Genomic DNA, 27,329 nt, shown 5'->3' with positions numbered 1-27,329 from the left:
TCATGTGTTCAATGCTGACTCCCAGCAAGGACAAGGTGTGAATTTGGAACCCAGTCCATCGTGTTTAGTTGGTTTGTACAGGTTTGTACATGTTATTGTTGGGCCTTTTCAGGTCAACTTACAATGACATTAGTACAGAATGTGTTCTAAATTTTCTGTGTAATTAAATTCTAGCACCCTTTTATATCATCCAAGTTGACATTTAATAAAAAAGAAACGATAATAAATTAATCCTGTTAAACTCTACTTGTTTTAATGAAGCATAATTGTAACAATCATTAAATGTAAAAGGCCCATTGTTATTGCAGTTTGTATCATGTCAATAATACAAACAGTGGTATCTAATAATACCAGACTATGGAATGCACAGGGAAGTTGTTAGAAATGTCTGACATTTGTGTGGGTATTTGCTTGCTTTTAATTATTTTAAAATGATATTCTCAGCATGTGCTTAATCAAAAATAATGCCCTGAGAATGGGATTGCGTTTGGCACCATTTTTGTGCCATTTACAGTTTCATACTTTTGGAAGGCCTGCATGAATGGTAAAATATAAAATTCCTATCTGTGTACATGACAGACATTTTCTTTTTTACAGTATGAGTCATTTAAGGATTTCAAAAGAAAATAATTAAATGGTCAACAAAGATGTCTTTATAATTTTTTCTTTAAGATAGATTGTAGCTTCAAGGAAACATAGATTGCAAATGACAGCATTGTGTTTTTATATTTCATTTTAGGTTTGTGACAATTTGCAAAAGTTAAAAACAAAATCCATTTACAAAATCCTCCTGATGTAATTATGTATAGCACTGTTTTAGGTGAAATGCACATTTCACAACCTTCAAATTCAAATTTTGCACGTGGGAATGTTCCGATATGGATCAGAATCCCAGTTCTAGTAAGCTTATGTAAGATCACACATGTATGTGTAAGAGTTTAAGATATTTTGTAATATGTGTAATTTGTCATTTCCCTTTTTGACAGTCTTTAATCTCTAAGGTACAGTTTAACACATGCTCAGCTAATAGAAGTCCCTTTGTCTATAGGTACATACTGTAAGTAAACAATTAGCACATTGTTTAAGGCAATTTTATTGCTGTTTGTCTAGTTGACCTTGTACATTAAAAGCAATGTATACTTAAAATGAAAAACAGAACAGTTAACTTGTTTAATATTTTAGATATCGGCTTCAGCCTGAAAAATTGTTTTATTTTTTGTGTTCTTCCATGTTTATTTTTGAGTCCTTTTTTGTTTTAATATAATATTTTTATTCTTGTTTGTTAATATCTTGACTTGATGTCTCCTTTTTTTAGTAGAGGTAGCATATTGTTTAGAGGCTTGTATGTTGAATTTAATGAAAATGGTGCAACTAAAAAACCTAATGCAGTGGTAAAAAACCTCACCTTTAACAACTGAAGATTCTGCAGGATCTTCACTGATATATTATATATCGGCATTTTAGATATTTTTAGGGTCCTAGAACAGAGTCATGGGTTCAGTCCCAGGTGGGACACTGCTGTTGTACCCCTTAGCAAGGTACTTTCTTCAGATTGCACTTGTCAAAGGTATAAAACCAATCATAATATGTTTGTTCAGTGTCATTCATCTGTAGTTGTATAAAGTGTGTTCCACTGAAAGTAGCTTCTTTTTTGTATTTCTTCCAGATGGACTGGTTGTCATTGGAGTTCACTCTGCAAAATTTCCAAATGAAAAAGTTCTGAGTAACATCAAAAGCGCAGTGCTGCGGTATAATATCACTCATCCTGTTGTCAATGATGCCGATGCCAGACTTTGGCAGGAACTGGAGGTTTCGTGTTGGCCAACCCTGGTCATCATAGGCCCAAGAGGAAACCTGCTTTTTTCTCTGGTTGGAGAGGGACACAAGGAGAAATTATTGCTTTTTGTACAAACAGCTTTAAAGTACTACAATGACAAAAGAGAGCTGAAATATAACAGCATAGGATTAAAGCTCTACAGGGATTCTTTACCTCCATCCATTTTGTCCTTTCCGGGTAAAGTAACAGTGGACCGCACAGGACAACGCCTCGTGATAGCCGACACTGGACACCACAGGATTCTTGTCGTCACAAAAGTTGGACAGTTACTTCACACGGTCGGAGGCATGTTCTTTTGATTGATATATTTTATACAAGATCAGAGTCGCAATTTACACACATAAAATTAATAATGCTTAACTTGTTTATTCGGTGCCATGTATCATGTAAATTCTGGGCATAATAATTACAAAGGCTGTCACAGATTTTTAAAGTGGGCTTACATCTTGGATTCAGCTTACAGCAAAGACCCCCTGTACACAAGAAGAACAATGAAGTGCCGGCTGGCTCCTCCGCCCTACCCACTCTCATTGATTGATAACTCCTAATTCAATCGCATTCTATAGGCTCTACTGTATAGAGATGTACAGGAGGTGCAGCACGTATTGGAGGCATCAGCTCTGCAGGTACCTGGGAAGTCTAGAGATCCCGGTTTCATGGGGAGCTATGAGAGCACTGGCTGACTAATTGCAAGCCAGCCTGTCGTGGCACTGAGCCAGTCATGCTCTACCACTTGCGAAATGCTAATCACAGTCAACTAGCGACATGACCCTGGCTAGAATGTACTGTATGATGTCAGCGTCATAGAGCTCAACCTGCACTCAGTGCCAGCCTTGTTAGCAGTTGGTGCCCCTATAGTCAGGAACAATTTAACTTCTCCACATGAAAACATGAATTCCCTACTGCTTTAGAATGTATTTTTTTATGGTTTAATCGTTTTTTTTAAACAATAGTCTAGTTATGGTATTGGGCTGTATATTGCAGCTCTAGTGTACTGCAGTTTGTCTCATTTCACTTCTTTATATCCAAGAATAGGAAATTGCACTTTCAAATAAACTCAGAGATGTAAAGGTCTGAGACAAGAGTCAGGTATAAGTAATTTGGTATGCTGCCAAATTACTTAAGATTATTATTTAAGTCCTTAATAATCAGGCAAACATCCAGTCAGCTTGCTGCTTGGCTTTAACCTGTCACAGTAAGTAAATGATTCATGCCACAGACAGATTTGTCCATACTTTGTGGATATCACATAACATTTAAAATATTTTACTTTAAAGGGCAGCACTTTGAGAAGCTACAGGTATTTTCATTGTACACTTCAGAATTTTTCTATTCAAAGACAATATAATTTGAGTTTAAGTGAAACCAGCTGATGGTCTAATTGGAGGTTGAGGGAACCTAGATGTATTTAAAATGAGACCTTACAGAAACTGTCAGCCCAGCCTAAGAAAGCACTGGGTTTAGTAAGCTACAGTAAGTGCTATTTTCAGAAGTATTTTTTCGACAGGCAAAAGGTTTTAACAGCAGTGTTAACTTCATACAGAGAGGATAGAAAGCGTCTAAAACATGTTTAGAAAAGTTGGAAATATTGCCCAGCAGTGATGAAGTATTGGAAAAAGATTTTAAAACTGTCTCCTATGAGAATGACTTAAGGAAAGTATGTTATTATGCATAAAAACTTTTTAGGCAAGGATATTAAAAAAAAACTAACCCTGAGTTTGCGGGAAGATATACTTGCCCTTATTGAACACATTCTTTTGTCACTTTTTTTAAAATGTATATTTATCGCTCCGTTCAAGATAATTGCAAGTGTATGTATGCGTTGGACTGTCTGGGAAATGTTTCTTAAAGGCATTTTAACATTCTCCAGTGAAATCTTTATTCTACTCGCACACTAACTTATTTCATTCTTATTGTATTTTTAGGTCCATCCAGTGGAAGAAGAGATGGTGGGTTTGCAGAAGCAGCTTTCAGTTCTCCTCAAGGAGTTGTAATGAGGGATGACACAATTTATGTGGCAGACACAGAAAACCACCTGATACGAAAGGTACTGAAGGGTTTGACTATAAAGAAATAGTTTGTGACAAAACTGGTGGGAGAATCGTGTATACTTGTGCTTCTAATCTATAGAGGTATAAGCATAGAATTAGAAGTATACTTCTAATCTAATCTTCATTTCTAAACTAACAGAATTCACTTTATCTGTGTGTGTTATCAGTACAGTTAATTATAGGCCAGTCCTGCAGAAGAGAATTAACAATAGCTATTGACAGTACACATTTGTTTTTTACTTTTGATTTGTGACATTTATATCAAAATACTCTTTCTTCCTCCCCCATCTGGTAAATAAAGTTATATTTATTTCCCACATAAAATATAATCTTATATTCAGGTAAAGCAGGATGAATGTAGATAACCTAGAATCATACTCTTAATTATAAATCTGAAATTATTTTCGAGTGTATAAGATTTAAATAATTAGCTCATTTACTTGGTTAAGTTAAAATTTAGACCTTACTGAGTGTTTCATTGTGTTACAGGTTGACCTGTTGGAGGGGAAGGTCAGCACTGTAGCAGGAATTGGAATCCAGGGCACAGACAAATGTGGGGGAGCTATGGGACCACAGCAGCCAATCAGCTCCCCATGGGATCTGGCCTTGGGCAGTATAGGTGAGATCCTTGGACAGCTTTGGTATTGTGATAGATTTGTTTCTAGTGTGGCTATAACTGAGAAGAGTCCTTCTAAACCACTGTGATACCACCAAGGGGACAATGCAGTAGCTGGTGTCTTTTGATAGGCAGGCCTCAGGAAACAAACACTTTTACAGGTAAAAAAAAACCAGTGCTCTCTTTATACTGTGTAGTGAAACTCTAAACAGCTCCTCTTTTGAACTCTACCCAAACTTTTTTCTTCAGATGTCCTCTAAAACTGTATAACTGACTGTTAAATACAGTCCAGCAGATCACTGTCAGGAAGCCAGGGATCTCTTTCAATTCCAAAAAACTTCCCTCCTTCCTTCTCCATCTGGTGCAGCACATAATAGAGAGTCTGCTCTCTTCTGACACAGCACTTGTTGACAGCCACTGGAAGCCTCCTGGCTTTTAACTGTCACCTGACCAGTTTTCTTCCTCCAATTAGTCAGGTAACGGAGTGACAGATCATTCCCCACAGCTTACAGGGGAATGTACAGTACCAGGCAAAAGTTTGATACACTTTCTTGAAATCAGGTTTTTCATGATTATCTGTGCTTTAAACTGTATAACGTTGTCCGTAAACACTTAATATTTAATTACATGATATGTGTACTTAAAATCTTAAGTGAACTGCATTGAAAATGTTAATTGTTCATTTTCAATAAAATAAACACCCAAAGCAAGTGGATTTCAGTCTGTAGGTGAGTTAAAAGTCAGAAATGTGTATAGCATGGTGTAAGAACACTTAAAGAAGTCTAAAATTGTCTCATGTCAGATGTTCTCACAGTTAACTAGCATGTTACCTCATTTACCTTTTGTCACCAGTTATTGGTAAACAGGTGAGGGTCCACGATTACTATAAACATAGGGAGCATGGGCAAAAGTTTGTAATTCCTGAATGAACATGGCAAAACATTGCTCAGCAAGCAAGGAAAAAAGATGGTCTGTAATTACTTAAAGATCGACCTTCATTCCTTAAAGACAAACTGCAAGAACTTTAGGCCAAGACTATCAAATGATATGAAACTGGCACTCATGAGGACTGAAAAAGGTCAGGCAGACCAAAGGTGACCTCAGAATCAGAGAATACGTTCATTAGAGTCACAAATCTGCAAAACCGACGAGTAACTGCCCCTGAAATACAAATGGAGCACAATGCAACTAGAAGAACAGATGTTTCAACATCAACTTCAGAGGAGATTGCACGAAGCTGGCCTACCAGGAAGAATTGCTGCAAAGAACCATTGTTAAGAGTGCAGAATAAGAGGCAGAGACTCGCCTGGGCCAAAAACACAGAAATTGGACCTTTTTTTGGCCTAGCTAACCTGGGCTTCAGACTGAAATCTGCTTGCTTTGGGTGTTCATTTTAATGAAAATGAAAATAACATTTTCAATGCAGTTCACTTAAGATAAGTACAAATATTATGTAATTAAATATTAAGTGTTTCTAGACAAGTTTATACAGTTTAAAGCACAGATAATCAGGAAAAACCTAGTTTCAAGCAGGGGTACTCAAACTTTTGACTGATACTGTAGTTCAGACAGGATCTGCACTCTTGTATGAACCTGCTGTCCTATCACACCACATGAAGTCGTGTTAAAGATCAGATGGCAAGGTTGATAAAATAAACGTATTACCATTATGTCACTTCATTATGCATTGTGTTACCACACTTGCCTACATTCTGGAATCATAGTCTTTATAAATTCACGCATGCAAGAGACACTCCAGATATTTCCGTCTTGAGAAAAAGAGAGAAGTACTGAATTGTCATCTTTGCATACTCTGTATTGAACACTGAAATATCTCCTGGCCAAATATGACGTGTTAATGATACTACTGCCATATTTCTGATTTTGTTAGCTGTGAGCTGTTATAAAGACCATTGCTATACCAGAGCAGGTGTGGTGGATTAATTTTCCAATGTTCACTTAAAATGCAGCTTACAATAAAATGTGAATCCACAGAGCAAAGTAAAAAGACCGAGAGACATGTGCATGATGCCACCTCCCTTTGCTTGGCCTAGCATATTTTTATATGTTTTCTACAGAGCCCGGCACTTTGCAGTGTTACCTTGTTTTGTGTCCAGATTTCTCCCAAACAGCTCCCAGTGTTTGAACCATTAGTTAGACACCTGTGCTCTTGAACTACAGTATTGAATCTTCGTGTGATGTCAGGTCTTGTCTCCTCAAACTGAGCAGTTCCAGAAGTGGGGGGGGGGGGGGGGGGGGGAGGAAGAGCTGAAACCCCAATCTAAAAAACCTATTGTTGATAAATATTTCCAAATTCCAATTGTTGTGTACTGCCCGTTATTTTCGGCAGTCATTCACAGTTGGTTTAATGTCTGACTGCTTTTCTGTGTTTTGCTCCCTTCATTTTATCATTTGTACGTGAACTGCTTAAATGTATCAGCCAGTGAGCTGTTAAATGTATATATTGGCCTATTACATTATAATATTTTATTCCCCACTCGTCTGAAATAATCAAGGAGTGATTGACTCTAGTATGGAAATATTAAAACTTGGCATGACTGCATAACAGAAAAAACAATCTTTGTTCAATGAAGTAATATTAATTAGTCTAAATCCGCAACAAACAATTCCCTGCGTATCCATTTTTTTCTGTCTTTAATAGCCTACAAGTAAAACTGGGAGATTTTTTGGGTTTGCCAATCTCCTGTTACATAATGAATGTACTGACGATTATTCAACAACATTAAAGTGATCACTCTTAAAATCTAATGTGATGAGATTTATTTCTACTTTAATTGTTTTTATTGTTAATAGTGCTCTCAGAAAAAAAAATGAAGATGGAAAAATGTGGATAATATACTATCGTACTATAGTAGGTACATTAAGCTCTAATGTAACTGTTTGTGAAAAGAGGATGCATCTGGCTTCAGAATGTAATGACAATGATTTTACTATTTTCTTACCTCTCCGTTTTTTAAAAGGCGAGGTTTCAGCAAATGTATTTAGCTTTAAGTTTGCGCAGGTTAACAGCTCTTAAGGAAATGTAAAGTTTGCAATCCAGATATTCACAAAGTGAAAGCATTTTTAAAGAAAGGGTATTGTGGGTAGACATTTTAGTTCAATTCTACTTTAGAGTGATTGTTAAATGAGATATTAGATCTGATGTACTGCTCTAGCAGGTAGAATGCCTGAAATGATGAAACTCCATTTTACCAGTACAGATGCCATGTAGAGCATCAATCATATGTTGATGTGAACACATTGCAGTCCATACTGCAGTAGGCAATGATTTGAAAAAACATTTTTATTGTCTAAACTTTCGGTTTAGATTTTGATTGCAGTGGCCAGGTTATAGAAAGTAACAAATACATTTGTTAATTGTTCCATAAAATTTTCATTTGGATTTGTCATTTATACATTTGCACTGCTATTCAATATGAAAGATTTTTTTGCCTATTACTATAGTAATTTTTAAACAGTGGTGGGTTTAATCATATATTTAAGCCAAGTAACTGGAACATGTATTTGCAAAATTGCTTCCAGGCACCGTTTATGACTAAAAGTTAAATGATCTTTAAGTTAATTATTCCTTGCACTTTAATTCATAGGTAAAATTATTGATTGTCTTTTTTTGGATGAGAATTGTAAATATCCATTAAAGTCTCGTCAAAGATGACTTATTTTTCCCTCCTTTCCTTTAAATGTTTGATAGTATAAGACTTTATTATTCCAACTCAAAGCAGTCCTTTTTGAAAAGTATTGTTTCCTTTGTTTTATCGATTTCTTCAGCTGTAAGTTGTAACCCCTTCAGTGCTATCTTTTCCACTTCTAAAAGCAAGCTCTGTCAGCACGTTTAAGGGGGAATGTGCTATTTTTTCCATTGTTCACCGGTGAGAGTGTTCATGAAAGACATGCTGCCTTTATGGCCATACACCTATGGCTACATGTCAAGTCCTCCTCTGATTACCACACCTCAATCTCCTCAGACACTTATCTAATTCAGTCTTCTTAGCAAGTAAGTTAATGTCCTTTACATGATGTCTTAGTTTGAAGAGCAGCTGCTCAATGCATGTATGCCAGTGAGCCATGGAAGTTCGAGACACCTCACCTCATCTTGTTCACACAGATCCTAGGATCCCAAATGCCTTGCACAGTGATTTCAGATGCTAGGCATCAGTGGCATTTTATAAATTAAAAGTCGTTTTTTAAAGGGGGGCATCGACAACTGGACACTAATGTTAAGTTTTACGTCTGCACGACGCAAGCCATCAATTTCCAAGTTAATTTGAAATACTTTTACATCCTCGCTCTCGTATAACTGATTCAGCTGGATGAAAAGAGCTCTGGCTTACAGATATAGAAAGAAAAATAAGCTGACAGGTTTAATTTTCTGAGTCAGAAACAAATACCTTTATTAAACATGTCATACATTAACTTAGTTGCTGCCAGCCTTCCTTATCTATTAAGAGAGCAAAGCTGCAGTCCAAACTGCAAGGAATCCACAGTGCCAGACATAGAAACTCATCAAGTCTGATCTGCTCTCAGACGAGCAGTTCACTGTTGCACCTATAGGAATGAGATTTCTTTTGATAGATCATTTTAGAAAACGTCCATGAGCTGTACTACTTCAGTGTAAAGTTATTCATTAACAGAAACATTACAGTGGTGAATAGCCTCCTCTTTTCTGGCCCTAATTATCCCATCTCCTCATTTTTTCATTTGTGAGATTGTGGGGGGCTGCAACCCCAGTTGAGAAATGGTTCACATTAAGTTCTTCAAGGGCGTTGTGAATGCTGTAGAATGTATATGCTTGGTAACACATCCATTCACACAAATAATTTATTAATGGTTTGTATTTACAATAGTATTTTATTATGTCTGTAAGCTATAGTCATGTTAATATATTTATCATTTACAGTTAAACCCTTGTATTCAGCTGGGAGGATTACATCTAATTAAAATAAGTTGTGTTTTAAAGATGAATTTGTTACAAATAATAGGCTTATGACTCAAATCATCTTGTAGATCTGTTTGACGTTTTTTGATTCACACATGAAAGGCATTTATCCCTTCTTTTGAAACTTTTAAAACTGTGCCGAAAGCATTCTTCACTGAAACAACAGTATACTGTGCATCGCGTTTTATTTCTTCTGTCTAATCTTCAGAGCAATGGGACAAAACCTCAAGGGTTCTCTTTCAGCTACTGATAGCAGCATCTTAAAATAAACACTTGCACATTTCAGGGGCAGATTTATGGCACAAACCCAAGAAGTCCACTCCAAAGACATTTAACTAGTGGATACTAGACTGTTTCTAAAGACTTACCATAGATGTGCACGTTTCCAGATTAACAAGGGATGCTGTAAGACAAAATTCCATAACACCATGCTTAATTAAATGTTACTGTTAATCACAAATCCAGTTAAAATGTATATAAATGTGGAGAAAAAAACACATGATCATTTTTGGGGTTCAAAATTATTATATTAAATAAAACTCTAATGCTGGAGGGTGAATAAAAAATCTGTGCACTTCAGAATTTACTGCTGATAGACAAATTCCTCAGATCATTCTCACGGAGACAACTGTGCACAAAATTTAATAGGAATTGTATCCAAAAGCTTTTTACATGTACTTTCCTGTGTTAATTAATGCAGTTTGAATATATGAATTCTTGAAATCTATGTATTATTTTGGTTTAGAAACTTTAAACGTTGAGTAATATAGTAGTGTTTTAAAGAATACAATTGTCTAATCTTTATTCCTTGACATAATTGTTGATGAGAAATAAGCATTTTCATTACTTCAGTATTTCACTGAAGATGAATTAGTAGACTAATGCCCCAGTAGAATGATAATTGTGTTGTGAATGCATAAAGTTTTTTGACACTACAATTATAGCCATTTCTTTGTGTTTTAATTTATTTGAAGAATTCCTTGCAGTACCAAATCTTAAATGATTCTAAATTAAAATCTGTTGCCTTCAAATTAGCTGTACTAATACCTTTTCTTTTTATTGTTTTTCTGTGGGTTTATAAGTAACCTTTGTTCTAGTGCGTTTGTTTTTTTTTTGTTTTCCATTTTTTCCATAGTGTCTCCATTTCATATACTGAGAGGTGATAAAAACTCAAATGAGTATTTGAGCCAGTAGCATCCTGTATGTTGAGATTTTAATGCCTCGGTGTATATTGGTTTACTCCCCCACACCTCACCCCCCATTTCTTCAGTAACAGCTGGATAAACAAGATAGTCTTTTCCTGATTTGGAACTGCTTAATATTTAATCTCTGTGCCTTTTTATTTAAGTCTTTGTATCAAGCTCTTCTGGCTGCTGTATGGTTTTTGGAATATTTTGTTCTTGATTCCATGGATTTCAGATACTGTTGCTACAGCTCTGATAAAACGTCCATCAGATAGTCCCAGTATTGTCCCGCAAGACAGCTGTGGAAGTTGATAGCATCATGAGTCTTGAATGAAAGCACAGTTCGTTTACCGAAGAAGTAGGACGTCACTTTTGGACCCCTTTTAAAGAACTTCTTGGTGTCAACCCCCTGCTCTTCAAAATTCAGTTGCATTAGAGTTGTCCATATAGTATTCTTAGCAATATTAAATTTTCTTCATAGTTTATAAATGCTTTGTGTTGTAATGCATAAAGCAATAAGCAATAAAGTGTACATGTTAAATGTAACTTGCTGGTATACTTTAAATGTTGTGCTGAGTATAAGGAGGTGACATATACAAACATGTTTTGTTTAGTGAATGTATTTGAAAATAGAACCTATATGTACAAAGTGCTATCAATCCACTTGTATTACACCGGTATTCTTAAGTTTTAAAAAGTAAAATGAAGGGTGTCCATTTAGCAAACCTTTAAGTAGATGGCAAAAGACATTTGTTTTCTAATGTGAATGATATCTGTTGATGTATTTACCTCTTATATTCATTTTATCAACAGTGGTTTATAGAACAAAACAAAACATTAATTTTGCCAGTTATTTTTAGAAGTCTAACAACTTTGCAGGCAAAGCATAAGATGAAATAATTAACCAAACACTAAAACACAAAAAAGGGTGGAGGAGTTTTTCTTCTTAGACATTGTAGTCCTATCACAAATTGTTCTCCGTGTGGCACAAATTACAGCCTTGTTTTCCACAAAAAGTGCTGCAGTTTATATATGAAGCATTAAAATGTGATGCTATTTTTACCATGTGAACTGCTGTTCTGCAGCAGTTATAATCAGTTTGTGGTTCTCCATGAACCAGATCTTTGGTATAACCCCTATCACAGTTCTAGTGATTTTATTTTTCAAGGGGATTCACACTGATTCCATCAAGCATATGTTTCCTATTACATTTAATAGGTTTTGTTTGTTGTAAAGCTATAAGATCTGAAGTAGGAAATTACTTTTTTTAACCCCTCCATAAGTTTGTTATTGTTAACCTCCTCAAAAGTTTATAATTATTTTTTTCCCCCCCCCCATCAAATAAAACAGCTACAGGTGAGTCATAATGGTTAACTACAATGCATGTAACCGTTTCCCCTATTCTCTAATTACTATTACTATAACTTGTAACAATCACCCTTCCCTAATACAAAAATTGAAAATCTATGAGGGTGCAGCCACAGTCTTAAAATCCACTTGTGGTAAGAACAGCAACCTTGTTCTTTTCAGTTTTCAATTTCCCACAGCAGTGACTCATCACTGAGCAATATTTCACTCTATTTACTTTGTCTGTCTGTTGTTTAAAAGAAAAAGAAAATCAATTTGGTGACATTTGCGTAGACTTCAATGCTGTTTTTAAATGTACGCACAGGTTTATTTTTCTGTCTAGTTTAAAAAGACTTTGTCCTTTTGTTTTTTTTATCACCTTGTTTACACCCTACAAGTTGACAGTTTCCTGTATGGTAGAAGAATGGAACAGTATGTGAACTTAATTTTTATAAGTCTACTGCATGTAGTGTACAGCCTAATTTAAAAAGTATTTGGAATAAAATGGCTGGATCTGAATGCATAGGTAAATGCCTTATAAATGCAGCAATTAGTATTTCAATGAGAACAGGAAGGCAACTTCTATATCACAGCATTACTCAAATGCTTTGGTACACCTTTTAGATAGCTTAGTCTTTTTTCATGAACACAGTAATTCACTCACAGGAACACTGAGAAAATTAAACCACAAGCTATTATACTGGTGAAGATAAATGGCAAAAACTGAGGCAGCAATATAAATGCTGACCTGGGTGGTAAGCTATTTTAAACCAAATGTTCTTAGAGGTTCAGAAAGTACAACAGTATGTTGCATGATATTGAATGACTTAGTACAATTTGTTGTTTGCAACTGTCTTGTTCTTTTTTAGTGTCCAACATCTACTATTGCAACTGCTTTATCTCCTTCAAAAGGATAATGCACTTTCAAAACAATACTGTTGAGTGGTAGCATCACCACTCTTTACATTTAAAAATATATTACTACATGTACATTAAACTGAGTGCAGAAAACAGATAAAATCTTAATTGAAATTGATATTAACATGTGAAGTATCAGAAATAAGATCAGACATTTGTCCCAACATGTTTAATTTGGTCTATTACTCTTATTTTCACTCATCCAGTACTTGCTTTTTCCAACAAAAAATTAATTGGTTACACTTGCTTAACTACTCACAAATTAGTCAATTTCGAATAACCAATCCCAGCTTGCATGTCTTTGGAAGGTGGGATAAACTACAGTTCCTAGCACAAACATGACTTGAATACACAAATTCCACACAGACAGGTACTGGAAGCCAGAATATAACTTCAGACAGTTGCGAGGCAGTAGTGATAACTACAGAAAAGCACACCACTATGCTTTGAAACCATATTTGCATTAATAACCAATTTGTTCAAATATTTTTGTTGGAATTAAAATAATTGCTGTTAAGAACATTCATTTTGTTGTTGTATTAATACATTACATACTTTAATACTTTACAGTATTAAAGTCTAATACAGTTTAAGGCTGGTCATACGGGGCTCTTAAGAAGCCTCTTAGTTTTATTTGAATCTTTTTAAGCTGAATAAAACATTGCGAAGTTTCCATTTGAATGTCTATTGCGACTCCACTCTCAAGTGCAAAAGAGTCTATGATGCTGGTAGTTGATACTCTCGGTTACTCTGGGTAATCCTCAGCATTATGCCTCTCTTTCATTAAGCTTTCTAGCCATGGGATTTTCTAGACCTGGAGTTCCCAATTGCTGGTCCTGGGCTTTCATATCATTCATGTTAAGAACTAGGAGGGGCTGTAAAATGGACAAATTAATTATATCATAAGTGTGGTGTCTCCGGGGGAATAGTTTATGTAAACGAAGGTCGTACTTACACCACACTTTACTGTCCTCCGATCCGTGGCGTTTCTTCCAACAACTGTCTTCCTAATACAGTCCGCAATCCGTTCCCTTAGTCCTGATTCGTTCCGAGTTCCAAAAGTTCGTAATAAAGACAATCCGCGATGTATCCTAAACCAGTGTCCGTAATCCAAAATCATAAACCTTTCTCCTTGCAGTCGTTCGTTAGCCCGATCCTTAACATCCACCTCTTTCCACTCTTTTCCTCCAAAACGCATTCACCTTACCGGTTTCCGCGCTGTTCACTGCCTCCGGGCCACTTATATCCCGGTTCCTGATGCGTCTCAGCTGTGTCTCGTTGTCTCTTAAGGTAGACCCTTTCCATCTACTGGTCAGCTGATTCGTTTTGTCCGCCATCTCGCTAAGGTCCATCTCTAGCATTTTCAGCGTTTCGTTTCGGAAGTACCTGTTAGAGATGACCCTTCCCCGTGTCCTCTTACATAAGATAATTAAGGCTAAGTGCACATCTGAACTGAAAGCATTTAGGACACACCAGACCTCCAGGACCAGGAATGAGGACCCCTGTTCTAGACCAAAATAAAATGCTGAGTAACTCTGGACGTTCTATTTAGTTTTAATAAATGGAGAATGAATAATTTAATGCATTCAGTGATTGCATCTGATGGTTTTATAAGTAATCCATTAAATATCTGAGAAGTTGAAAACCAGGTGATGTATTAGCACTCAAGTCTTTTGAGTTTTTTTCTTCTTTGTAGTTAGTTACATTTTAAAGGTGCAGTATTATTGATCAGAAGGTATTGTGATTCAATACATAACGCATTATACAAGCTCAGGAGCAGAATACAGTATGTCTTGAGAAAGTAGATTTAAACAGTACAGTACATACGTCAAGACTAGTCTCATATCTGACACAGATTCTTACAGGACTTGTTGCATTTGATTTCAGGGGGAGATGAGAAGAACATTTTATGGATTGCTATGGCTGGTACTCATCAGATCTGGGCACTGTTCCTAGAAGATGGCAAACTTCCAAAAGGAAGGTGAGCTGCTAGTCAAATTGTTCAATTTTAAATTGAAATTAATATAGTAGGCTTTCAGTCTGTTAAGGGTAGTGATATACAAAAAAATCACATAGTCCAGAATGTTTCATACCACAAAGATTTGTATTGAAATTGCTCTTTTAATTTTCCATGCTGAGTTTAGGATAATTTTTCAGTCTTCTTCATTACAGTATGTTTAACCCCCACCAAAAAAAAGGTAAGATAAAAAAGCAACATCTAAAATGAAAATCTAATTGCTTTCTAGTGAGTACAAGAAGGGGACCTGCATCCGTTTTGCTGGAAGTGGAAATGAGGAGAACAGGAATAACGCCTATCCTCACAAAGCAGGGTTCGCTCAGCCTTCTGGTCTGGCTCCTGCCCCTGAGGAACCTTGGAACTGTATTTTCATTGCGGACAGTGAGAGCAGTACTATACGCGCCATCTCACTGAAGGATGGAGCTGTGAAGCATCTGGTGGGAGGAGAGAGGGACCCTTTGGTAATGCAAACCTGCCATTCTGCATTGAGTACCGTCTCCACACACCAGGGGCTAAAGATCTGTTAGATCACACTTAAGCTGATAAAGGATGGGTGCAGGTGCATGTTTTGCGCCTCTGTTTCCTTCTAGAGAAAGATCAATTTTGATCTTAATCTGTTCAGAATGTTAGAAATCTTTGACTGTTCAATGAAAATCCCACGCTTATTGGAAGAGACATGGTTATGATATATACAATTAAAAATGCCAGCATTTCGCTGTGGAAGATGTTAATAAAGTAGTACGAAAATCAGATATACAGTTGTATACTTATTATATCATGCTTATTAATGTTTGTTTAGGTAGTGCCTCAGCTAAGCTATCTGAATCATAGTTGCATCCAATTTGAATGTTAAACCTCTCAAGCTGCAGTATGTTAAGATGACTTAAGTACAGTGTGATTATTTAATTTTCTAACATCTAGTCCTTCCAAATATGGAAGACAAAATTGAAAATAGGAGCAGTTGAAAAGGTAGAATTACATATACAGTGGTGTGAAAAAGTGTTTGCCCCCCTCCTGATTTCTTATTTTTGTGCATGTTTGTCACACTGAAATGTTTCAGATCATCAAACAAATTGAAATATTAGACAAAGATAAAACAAGATTTTTTTTCCCTTGATAATAAAAACCTTCATTTAAAAACTGCATTTTGTGTTTACTTGTGTTATCTTTGTCTAATATTTCAATTTGTTTGATGATCTGAAACATTTCAGTGTGACAAACATGCAAAAAAATAAGAAATCAGGAAGGGGGCAAACACTTTTTCACACCACTGTATTGGTTTCCAAACAAAGGTAATGCATAAAAATAATCACAATCAAGAATGAATCTTTTTGTTCCTTTATCTGAAATGTATTTATTGCCTGATGACACATAGCTATTCTGCAGTGTTTATGTACTCACAGCTGTTCTGAAGGCTTTTTTCAAACCTTGTACGTAAGTACTCCGTGGAAATCTTTTTGCTTCTTTAGCTCCTGATTAAAATTGCTGTGTGGATCAGATTGCTCTGAACTCTGATTGCCTTTTTAAAACATGTGACACAGGCGCTAGATAGGTAATGGTGGTTATGCTTCACCTGAATTTATTGCCTGCTTATTTTTTTAACTGTGTTAAGACTATTTCAACTGTTTATATTTTTAAACAAATCAAGATGACAAAAAAACATTGAAAGCCAATTTCATGTTCAGAACCCTCTCCTTTGAAAGGCCTTGTGGAACGCAAATATCTGATTTGAAAGATTGTTTTCCTCTTAATTAACAATTTTGAAGCACGTCTGCAGTGCCCTACTCAACTTTAATTTGTATCCAACTTGAAGCAGGTTTTGTTCCTCATAATTATATAGTTGATTTCTATATAAGGTCATTCAAAATAACATTTTAGACTAACAATTCACAGTAATGGACCATTTGCCTTTCGCATAATTTTGTACTACACTGATTAAGAACTTGCACACATTTTCTTCAACCTTACATTTGCTTACATTTACTTTTTTGTTTGTTTGAAGACTTCATATAATAGAATGACTCTGATCATAGTATGATTATATGCTGTTCAGGGTGATAATTATTTCACTAAATTAGTGTCTACACAAGCCATTTGTTCCAGGCTTAAAGTAGCCCCACATGAGAACGCATGCATCCTTTACAGATTCAGTTAACCATCCACTTTCCCAAAGAATTGTTTGTGACGTTTTATAATGTAATTATGTAAAATTCTTAGAATTAATACATTTGATATTTCAAATGAAAATGATGATAATGAAAATTGATTGGTTGGTTGGTTATTTGTTTCTACTTAAACAGAACTTGTTTGCTTTTGGAGATGTGGATGGCACAGGAATAAATGCTAAACTACAGCACCCACTTGGCGTGGCCTGGAACACACAGAAAGGAGTTCTTTATGTAGCCGACTCCTACAACCACAAGGTGATTGTACAGTTGCTTCATTTTGAACAGAGGTTGTACTGTATGTGTCTAGATTAAATGAACAACCAGTTAATTGTATTCTTAGCTATACATTTGACACATTTGAAACTGCAATTTTTTAACCACATTTTTCAGCTGTTTTATACCAGTAAATAAGGGCTATAGTACATGCACGGCATCTTCTACTTCTTTTTCTGTTTATGTCCCAACAGATGAGGCTGAAGAAATGTCAGATATGGTTACACTAGAGACTTACAGCCCCAGTTTTGGTGGTCACTTTTGCACAATAAGATGAGAAAACTGGATGGTGGCAATCCAGTCCTTTTTCTAGATGAAACAGGACTGTGGCTGCCTACAGTGTAGACTAGGGATATCAAAATCTGATCCTGGACAGTCAGCACAAAAACGGTTAATGCTAGTGAACGTTTGTCACCTGTTTCTAAACATTGGAAAGGTCTGTGTGATATTGATTAATTAAGGATATAGTCAGCAGTTGTATCACCCTGCAATTCACAACTGGCAACTCTGAATGGAGTGTTCAGACAGCCATATTATTATTAGTAGTAATTGATCTGCTCAATAAACCATAGAAACTGAAGGGTACTCAGAATTTAGTCCCACATTATCTGTAAATTACCTTGTTTAATAATTTGTCTTTTACTTGGTCACAGTGTAAGAGTTCTTTGTATTTAGAGATTAGCAATTTAGTGATGGCTTACAAAACCTGCTGATTTGGTGCTCTCCAGTACCTGTTAGAGAGACCTGTGGCTTAAACTTAATATATGTAATATAATAGTATTTTTGTACTTTAGAGCCCAATCCAGGGTTTTTACCCATGCTTATAGAAGCCTCCACTATTCATTTTTGTGTATTTTGTTTACTGTAAAGGGAATTCTTCTAATGCTATGATACTATAATATATGCTGACGTATTATAGTATATGATTTAATCTGTGTATTTCAGAATTCATTAAATCAGACCATGTTATGCATCGTTATGCATCGTTATACTATATGGATGGTAAATTTATAATCTGAGCAATTTGTGTTACTCCATTTCATTCCTTTGCAGATTAAAGTTGTCGACCCTAAAACAAAGCAGTGTGTCACTCTGGCTGGCACAGGCGAAGCAAGTAACAGCTTTGGCCCAATCTTCTCTCAGTCTACATTTAATGAGCCAGGGGGTCTTCACGTGGGAGAGAATGGAAGAGTCCTTTATGTAGCAGACAGTAATAACCACCAAATAAAGATCCTGGATTTGGAGACCCAAATTGTATCAGTGGTAAGGGAGTCTTTTTAAATGTTGAAAAAACTGACCATCTTTACTTCAGGGAATTCTAAGCCATGCTCTTGATATTATCCTTTGCGCATTTGTTTTTCAATGCCTTTGAGCAGTGTTCTGTAAGGGCAGGCCATAAATCATTTAACGTGACCTTTATTTTTACATCAAATACACTTTGGAACCATAGATTTTATATAATGCTTTCATTTTTTATCTTTTGTCATGTTGATTGTTGTTTTATTACTATGGATGTGGATGTTTTGCATACATTTGAAGAAAGATGTGTTTCTTTTTAAAGAAGGGGGATTGTGGGAGTTTGAGGCTGTGCCAAGGATCATGACATTTCAAGGTTTACACAGACTGCTTTATAGCGGATCAAAGACTGTTTTTTCATGTAACCATACCAACTATTCTCTTTGTTTTTTTTTGGTAGCTGCCTATTTTAGTTGATGATGTAGTGGATGCTCCAGTTAACAAATCTACAGCTCATGGAAAGATACCAAAGCTACCCAAATCCACCCCACAGATTGAGATGTCTCCTATTGTGGTTACTCCTGGCCAGAACATTGAGATTGAATTATCTCTGACACTCCCCTCTGGAACAAAACTCACCAAGGAAGCACCCAGTTTGTGGACACTGTCAGCAGAAGGTACTCAGAATTCTCCAATTTATTTAAATAATTTAGTTTAATATATTCCAGTTCCACCCATATATTCATTTCCCTCTCAATTATTATTTGAAATTCAGTACTGCATTTAATCTATGAAACCTTATCATTTTGAATTAAAAGATAAAAAAACACTTGAACCAGGTGTCATTGTTCTTGCCATTTTTATCCATTGATAATTTACATTTATTCCAGCATATCATGAAATACAGAAACAAACCATAGATGGCATTTTGAAATATGTTGTGCAGTGCCTTAAAAAAACTATCAAATTATGCATACAGCCATGAACATCATAGTTACTTAGCAGTTCTGCTAAAACTTATCACCATAAGTTCTTCACATTTTGCATCATGTAGGCCTGAGAATTTTGCCTTTATCACAGTAAAGAGTTGTAATACAGTTACAGTGAAGGCAGGTATGACTATATAATAACAGGTGGTTAGTTGAGCTAAATTGGTGAAAAGAAAATATATCACATTCAAGTAAGCTAGAGAATTGGGTTTTTGTGGCAGGGGGGAGGTGGGCTCTGTCTGATATTTTGGAAGAGTTAACTGTGGTTAACAGGGATTAACTACTGTAGACTTAATCATGGCATTTGGTCATGTAAGAAAATAGTTTGATGCTTGTCTTTGGCATAAGGGATGTGTTACACTACATCAGTATGTCTTGGCACCAAGAGTAGATCAGCTGTTCCCTCATGTTGTGCACTTTTATTTGTTATGCACCAGTTTAAAGTGAGAATCCACACTTTTAGCCATCTTGACATATTCTTATCTCATAATATTTTACATAGTGTCTCCAGGGATAATTGTAAGGTTACCAATATCTTGTTGTGATGGGTTTCAATTATGGCAAACCATGGCCACAAAATATAGGCTGCAATTATCCATGTCCTGCCTGTAATGTTTGCACTGGTGGACTTGTGCCAGTCTGGAGTGGTGTATAGTGTCTTGAACTGTTAACTGAAAGGTTATAATTTCAAATCCCAAAAGGACAACCTGCTCCAGGGCATCATTAACAATCAGCCACAGATTATAAATGAAACAGGGCTGGGCTCAGGTGGAATCCAGTTTGCTATAGCTACAGCCTCACCTCTTTATCTTAGTCACCATCATGGACATCCATTGGCAGGAACATGATGGATGCCTACATGCTGACAACATTGTGAGCCACTATTAGCTTAAAAACACTACCAGTATATTGCAGAGCACAGTTTCCTCATACGTTATGTCCCCCCAAGGATGATGAGGTGCTTCCTTGTGAAAGCAACACAAAGAAACACAAAGAAAACCACATTTAGTGTACATAACACATTGAACAACAAATCTGGTAAAATAAGTACTTACTACAAGCTGAAACGTAATCACCATTAAAGCATTTAATCACCAAACTACAATTGAATTGAGTGAATTGGATTCAAGATTATATGGCTACTTCTCTGTATTTAAATGTGAGAGATAAAGGTTAAAATGATTATGCTTAATCAGTGTGACCTGTTGTAAGCAAGTCTTAAAAGTAGGTATCTTAAGGTAAGATTACTTCAAACTAAGAAAAAAATGCATTCAAGTAACATCTATCTATTGAAATAGAACTCTCACTTGACAAGTTGATACACTACCAATTTATTTTAACAACTATGCTTCATCACATAAGTACAGAGCCCTCAAGGGCACATGGTGTAATTTTATTTTGGAAACAATGTGGTGCATGGGCACATGGTGTAATTGTTTTTGGAAACAATGTGGTGCATACCTGATACTATCGTGTGTGCACTATATATCGTTTCCGGTTTACAGAACATACTGCCTAACTGAACATCTTTCTTCACATGCAAATGATTTTCTTGACATTTTGTGTGCTTCCATCGGTAGCCATGAAGCTGACCTGAACTTTGCGATTGGCACTGAATTAATGCAATAATTTAGTCTATGTTGCTGTAGCCCTTATGATAAAATAGGTCCTTCAAAATATGTTTTAAATGCATTTTGGTGATAATGTATCCATGACTACTGGCAAGAACAAACGTTATATCTTTGTGTTTGAGACCCAATTGTTTCCCCCCCAAAAAATTACACCATGTCCCCTTAAGGGCTCCATACATAAGTACAAATTGTTCACAGAAAATTTTCATTATTTTTTATTTGTGTGATACAATTCACTGCTAATGCATAAATAAACACTGGAATGGAAGCATGAAAGTTCAACTATGAAATTTTAACCGTAGTAAATATGGACTGTCATATCACATAGATTAAAGCTCAAAATCAGTATGACTTATGAAATTGGAAGTAGCTTTTGTTAAACCAGACAGATGTTCCACCATGTTTATTTGTAGCATACTGGTTTCCCAATTTGGTACTTGCACTTGGCTCAAAATGACCAAAAACAGAGGTCTGCCTTTGCTATCCTATACACAGCTATATCACCCAGCAAATCATGATTGGCCACCCACCAAAGCTAAGCAGCTGTAACTGTGGTCAGTACCTGGATGAGAGACCTCCTGGGAAACGCTAAGGTTACAGCAGTGGGACCAGCAGGGGGCGATCACCTGCGGTCCATGTGGGTGATACCTGTGGTGAGCGTATTGGCACAATATGGATCCCATCACACCATCTAAGGGGTGCTCCACATTGGTGATGGTGGAGGGGATTTGAGTGGAGAACTTGGTGAAGCACTTTGAGTGGAGTCTCCACAAGAAAGCTATATATGTGTAAAGAATTCTTATTAGTTAGCGTCACAATGTAAAGGAAATATTTATATAATAGGTTTGTGACTAAGTTTGTGGTTATGAACAAGCATACAATGTTGAACCCATTCCTCAATTCCTCATCCATGGTCAATCACAAAAACAAGGTGCAAAACCCAAGTAATAATTTGCAAAATTTGAAAAGGGTTGTAGCATAGGTTAATGCACACTGTGCTTTTATTGTGGAAGGCTGGCTATACTTCCTACACTGGCTTCAAGCTGAAATACAAAGCATGTGAACTTCAGAAAGTAATCTAGATTAATTATCTATGAGCTTACACTTTTTGCTTCTTAGTATCAAAAAGATGAAGGTTTGATCCCTGCCAGGCCCTGTCCACCATCCTTGCCTGGTCAGCATGTTGAACCATAGTTAACCATAGGTGTGGTGTGGTGGCTCTGTGGCTAAAGATCTGCGCCGGAGGCTGGAAGGTTGCCGGTTCGTATCCTGCGGCCAGCAGAGGAATCCTACTCCGTTGGGCCCCTGAGCAAGGCCCTTAACCCCAACTGCTCCAGGGGTGCTGTATAAATGGCTGGCCCTGCACTCTGAACCCAAGCTTCTCTCCCCATCTGTGTGCCTGTGTGCCTCACGGAGAGCAAGTTGGGGTATGCAAAAAGACAAATTCATGAAAAGTCCTAATACATGAAATTGTATATAGCCAATAAAGTGATCTTATCACCTTTATCTTGAAGTGGCATTGAATATTTGGTTTGGATAGCTTATTATTTATTATCTATAAAAACCACTTATCTTACAACATGTAAGATAAAGCCTTTACTGGAGGTTCTTAACCAACTAAGGGCAAGAAGCATCTGTCCATGACCACCACAAGCACCACAAGCCTACAAGTGTCTGGGAAGTCACAGGGCTAACTTAATTAGTACACCAGAGGTTTCTGATGTTTTTTAGATATTATGAAAATGGTAGCAGTCTTGAATTGCGAGCAAGAAAATGAAAATGCTCTTTAAGTTACTTAGTGGCACGATTTGGAGTTTCCTATCTTGCAGGCGTTGTCGTACATATGCAATTCAGCCTCTGCTGAATTTAGCTTACATGCTTTTAATTGCAAAAATAATTGCCCTCATTGTAGCTTGAATGTTAAGATCAATTAATGGACTGTAACACTAGATACCTGCTCATGTGCTGTCAAGCCTGTCTACCTGATTCAGAAGCTCCAGAAATATTGTTCTTAACCTCAGTGGTCTAAAGACAAGATGTCAGAGTAATTACATTGAGGACTTGGATCTTTGTAACTGTATTTGGTTGCCTTGTTACTTTAACAGACCTGCAACTTGAATTAATGACGGCTGCAAAACAAACTAGTAATAATTCAGACAATGATCAAATATTGTAATGGAAAGAATTAATTGTATTGTGAAATAAGTACAGAGAAATGTTAGCAGTAATGTCAGTGGTGTCCCAGGCAGGATTTTTAAATTAAGTTTGCTTTTTTAGTGTCAGAAATGTTTTACAGGCATGGTTGAACAAGAAAAATTGGCATGACTGAGTATAACTGCCACTGAGAGATAATTCCTCAGAGGCATCTAACAGTCCTCTCTATTCTGTATGACTTTGCTTTTCTTATTGGCTTACAGAACACATTGTACGTGAATACCAGAATACTGGGTCCCTTGTTGAATTAACCTGTGGTGACTGCCCTTCTTTGCTATATAGTTTGTTCAGCAAATACTGTCATAAATGTAAACTGTAGATTTATTTTTTTTTTAAATATATAAATTTTAAGTTGCATCATTATTATACGTAATGATAATACTGTTATATAGTATAAGTATTACTGTGTTTTTCCAGCAAAACAAGAAAAATTAAGTTGAAAAGATATTCCATCTTTAAAATGCTTTTTTAAAGGTTGTGATGTTAAAATTGTAGAGAGGTTTTTTGATGCATCTTGAGGGATTTTTCCGGCCCACTGAAAAGAGAGCAGCCACGACCCTCATCAGGACAAGCAGGCTGAAAGTGGATGGATGGAAATGAGAATTTCTGTAGGCAACATCGGCAGTTTCTTATTTTAAACACACCAGCACATTATCAAAGACATAATGCTTCGAATACAGTTTTCATTAACCATGAGGGACCTTATACACACTAGAACAGAGAGGAAAAAAACTGCTCAGCTCATTTTAACAAATAATAAGCAGCAATGCATTTTGACTGGGTGGTCTGCTACACAAAGTTTAAAATTACAGTCTGGCAAAAATCCCTTGAAATGCTAAATCGATTAGCTCTGAAACAGTTTGTATTTTGGAGGCGTTTTTGAGGTTGCTTGTTTTAGCATAATTTTATTCATGTATAGGAATATTTGTATATATTGTGAGGCACAATCAGGTTTACATGGCCAATTCAGGGAAAGCTCACTAAGGATTAGGGCAAAGTAGAAAGTCCCCACAAACAGGAACTGTTCATTCTTTTTATAAAATTTAATGTTGTTAAGGTGTAAAGAAAACAGAACCTGTTAAAATGAAATACCTATCTAACCTACCTAATGACATGGGAAAGGGATTTTCTTCTGCAGAGGTTACTATACATAGTCATTGGTGTCTTTTGTAAGTGAATACAGGAAATTCATTTATAGAATTATTAAAAGCTTTGTAATTGAATAAATCCAAAAGATCCGCTTTTAAATAAAGAAAAAAGAAAGTGTTCATTTTAGTATCGTGGTTGTACAAACTGTACATGGCAAGTTTCTACCTACGAAAAACAGTGTCACATTTAATATTTATGCTCAAGGTTAAAGTTGTAATTTTTATTTTCCAAACAGCGTAAATTTATGTCATGCTTGGGGAATTCGATATTTTTTTACTTTTACCTGTGTATTTCTTTACCTTGAAATGATCAGTCTTTAATATCATTAAAGTTCTGTGTAACTTTAAATGCTGAATTACTCATTTATTGTAATTAAGTGCTGATTATGGGATATGCTAAAAAGGGTTGGAAAATCTTTAAACAGAGTTTGTACATGTGCTAGCATTTTTGTTGTTTTTATGAGGAGGAAAGTGGGACTACGTATGTGATGGCATTTTAAAAATGTGTTTGTTTTTTGTCTAGGCAATGATTGGCTCCTTCAAGACCAGCGCTCAAGCGGAGACATAGTGGACCTTTCACAGCCTCTAGCAATATCAGCGACTGTCCCATCCAGCATACCAATATCTAACCCTGTCCTGCTAGTTGGTGTATGTCTCTATTACTGCAGCTTAAATGACAACACTTGTATGATGAAGGCTGTCTCATTCAGGCAACCTTTGCAAATGGATAACAAAAAGGAAGGTAACACAGCACAAATAGTGCTCTGTTATGACTTTAATTAATGGTTCTGCTCTCAAACAAGGTTTTTCTCAGGTACAACCATTTACTGTTTTTGCTGTTGTTAAATGTTACCAAGAGAAGAGTGGCTTGTCTTTGTGCATTACGATTACCAATAAACGGATTTTCTAGGATGTAAGATGGTATGAACATAAACTTCCTACTCCCTGCAATGGTAAGACATTTTGTTAGAGATTTAGCTCAGAGTGATGCAGTCCTATTTAAAGGTCTGTGTCTCTTCTGTGGGACATAGACTAAAAAGTACACTTGAGTACTCACAGAGATTTATTCAGATTTGTTATATATCTTACTGGTTCAACTCATAATTATGGAGAGTTTATGAAAATCATTGCACCATAGCATGCCGTCTCTAGTGAGACCCGGAAACCAGATAGCTTTGAATTAACTTCTGATAGGAAAAGAAGCTTCATAATTGCAAAGCTTGAGGAGTGATGCACGCATATTTTGCAATTGAAGAGTTCAAACAGGAAACACTTAAATATTTGATTAAAAATAAAATTAAGTTTTCAAAACTTGTTTTACTCCTTCATCACCCCTTGTTTTTTTTTTCTGTGTGAACTGTCTCAGAGGATCTTGTTAAGCAGTGTAAGACCAGTGTGTTCCCCATCACAGCAGGATAAATGAAGGTAATCAAAGGGAAGCGAATCTTTGAAAATTACAGTGAAATTAAATTTTGTTCTGCCTGTATTACCAGCAGTAGACATGCTGTAGTAAAACCTGACCTGATATTTGAGCCTTTAAGTTATCTTTTTGCAGAGCTATTCTGGGGAACACTGCAAAGGCAAAGACAGACCCACGTTGCTGTATCACACAAGTTTACTTACCTGTTGTCTTTCAAAACATCTGTTGCTTTCAGTTACCGTATTAGTAGACCTAAGATAGATGCTTTGTATTATATTTTGGATTTTTGGCTTTACAAGTGAGAGGTAATAATAATAATAATAATAATTGCTTACACTTATAATAATTGTTAATAATAATATAATAATAATATAATAATATAATTATATAATAATAATTGCTTACACTGCACTTACATGCAGAGGTGCATGTAAACATCACATTAGCAACTGAATTATTTTCATTCTTGATTTTGATTTAGACTCTTTAATTTGTTTAGAATATGGGCATATGTATTAACTTGTACATGTATTTAACAATTTAATATCAAGTTTGCAACCAGTTTACAATGATTCAGAATTACATTTTACAACATTTTTTTCATTTTTTGGAATGTTCACATGGGTATCAGCATAATACTGTGTTTATGTAGTGCACAGTAAATAAAATGTCCATCTTTTCAGTTGTTTTATAGAGGTGACATTTATAACCTGGATTAATTTATATTATATGTATATTTATATGTTAGTGCATTTCAAAATATGAGACCAAGCTCAGGTTCTACAAAACAAATAGCAATAAGCTTTTTTTTTTACAAAAGTTCACTTCACTATCAGGTAATACCAGTGCTGTTATTATTCCAAATTACTTGTATCTGAATTAAACAAGAATTTGGTTTGTATGTGTATAACTTTAAGGTAAATATTTTTGCCATTATAATAAAAGTTCATCAATAGTAAAATGAAGATACAAACAGCTTATGTGAATTTAAAGCAAAAGTTCCTATGCTTTGTCTTGCCTTTTGCACATATTAAGTGTAAACTGTGTTTCTTACAGGTACCCAAGGCTACAGTACATTGTTATTCACTGGTGCACTAATGCTGATGTATACCAGAGCACTTATAGTTGCACTTTCTTCTCAAAAAATATTTTTCTAACATTATAATGATGTTATAATATATATAATATAATATGTTTCTTACCTTACCAACCTTTTATTTATTAAATAAAAAATAAAATATTTTTGTCATTGTTTTAATATTTTGAGCTTTTTGATGTGACCAAGCATTTAAATTTGTGTGCCAATGAAGCTTTTTTAGAGAA

At 35.7% G+C, this 27,329-nt stretch overlaps 1 protein-coding gene across 1 annotated transcript in view; it reads left to right on the top strand.

Annotated features, from left to right (window-relative positions):
• The window catches only part of nhlrc2 (NHL repeat containing 2), a 43,441-nt gene extending 17,527 nt beyond the window's left edge, over nt 1-25,914 (top strand). Inside the window, exons 3-11 of the mRNA XM_088635745.1 lie at nt 1,667-2,122; nt 3,763-3,884; nt 4,378-4,507; nt 14,798-14,891; nt 15,157-15,388; nt 17,228-17,350; nt 18,422-18,631; nt 19,065-19,281; nt 25,110-25,914. Of these exons, the coding sequence (XP_088491871.1) occupies nt 1,667-2,122; nt 3,763-3,884; nt 4,378-4,507; nt 14,798-14,891; nt 15,157-15,388; nt 17,228-17,350; nt 18,422-18,631; nt 19,065-19,281; nt 25,110-25,369 (1,844 nt within the window). The 3' untranslated portion in view covers nt 25,370-25,914. The remainder of the gene's footprint in view (nt 1-1,666; nt 2,123-3,762; nt 3,885-4,377; nt 4,508-14,797; nt 14,892-15,156; nt 15,389-17,227; nt 17,351-18,421; nt 18,632-19,064; nt 19,282-25,109) is intronic.
• Nucleotides 25,915-27,329: the final 1,415 nt, after the last annotated feature.

The sequence above is a fragment of the Lepisosteus platostomus genome, chromosome 6, assembly GCF_059453375.1.
Source record: "Lepisosteus platostomus isolate fLepPlt1 chromosome 6, fLepPlt1.hap1, whole genome shotgun sequence".
Classification (NCBI taxonomy): domain Eukaryota; kingdom Metazoa; phylum Chordata; class Actinopteri; order Semionotiformes; family Lepisosteidae; genus Lepisosteus; species Lepisosteus platostomus.
The sequence above is the reverse complement of the archived record's forward strand: the minus strand, read 5'-3'. Positions and strand labels throughout refer to the sequence as shown.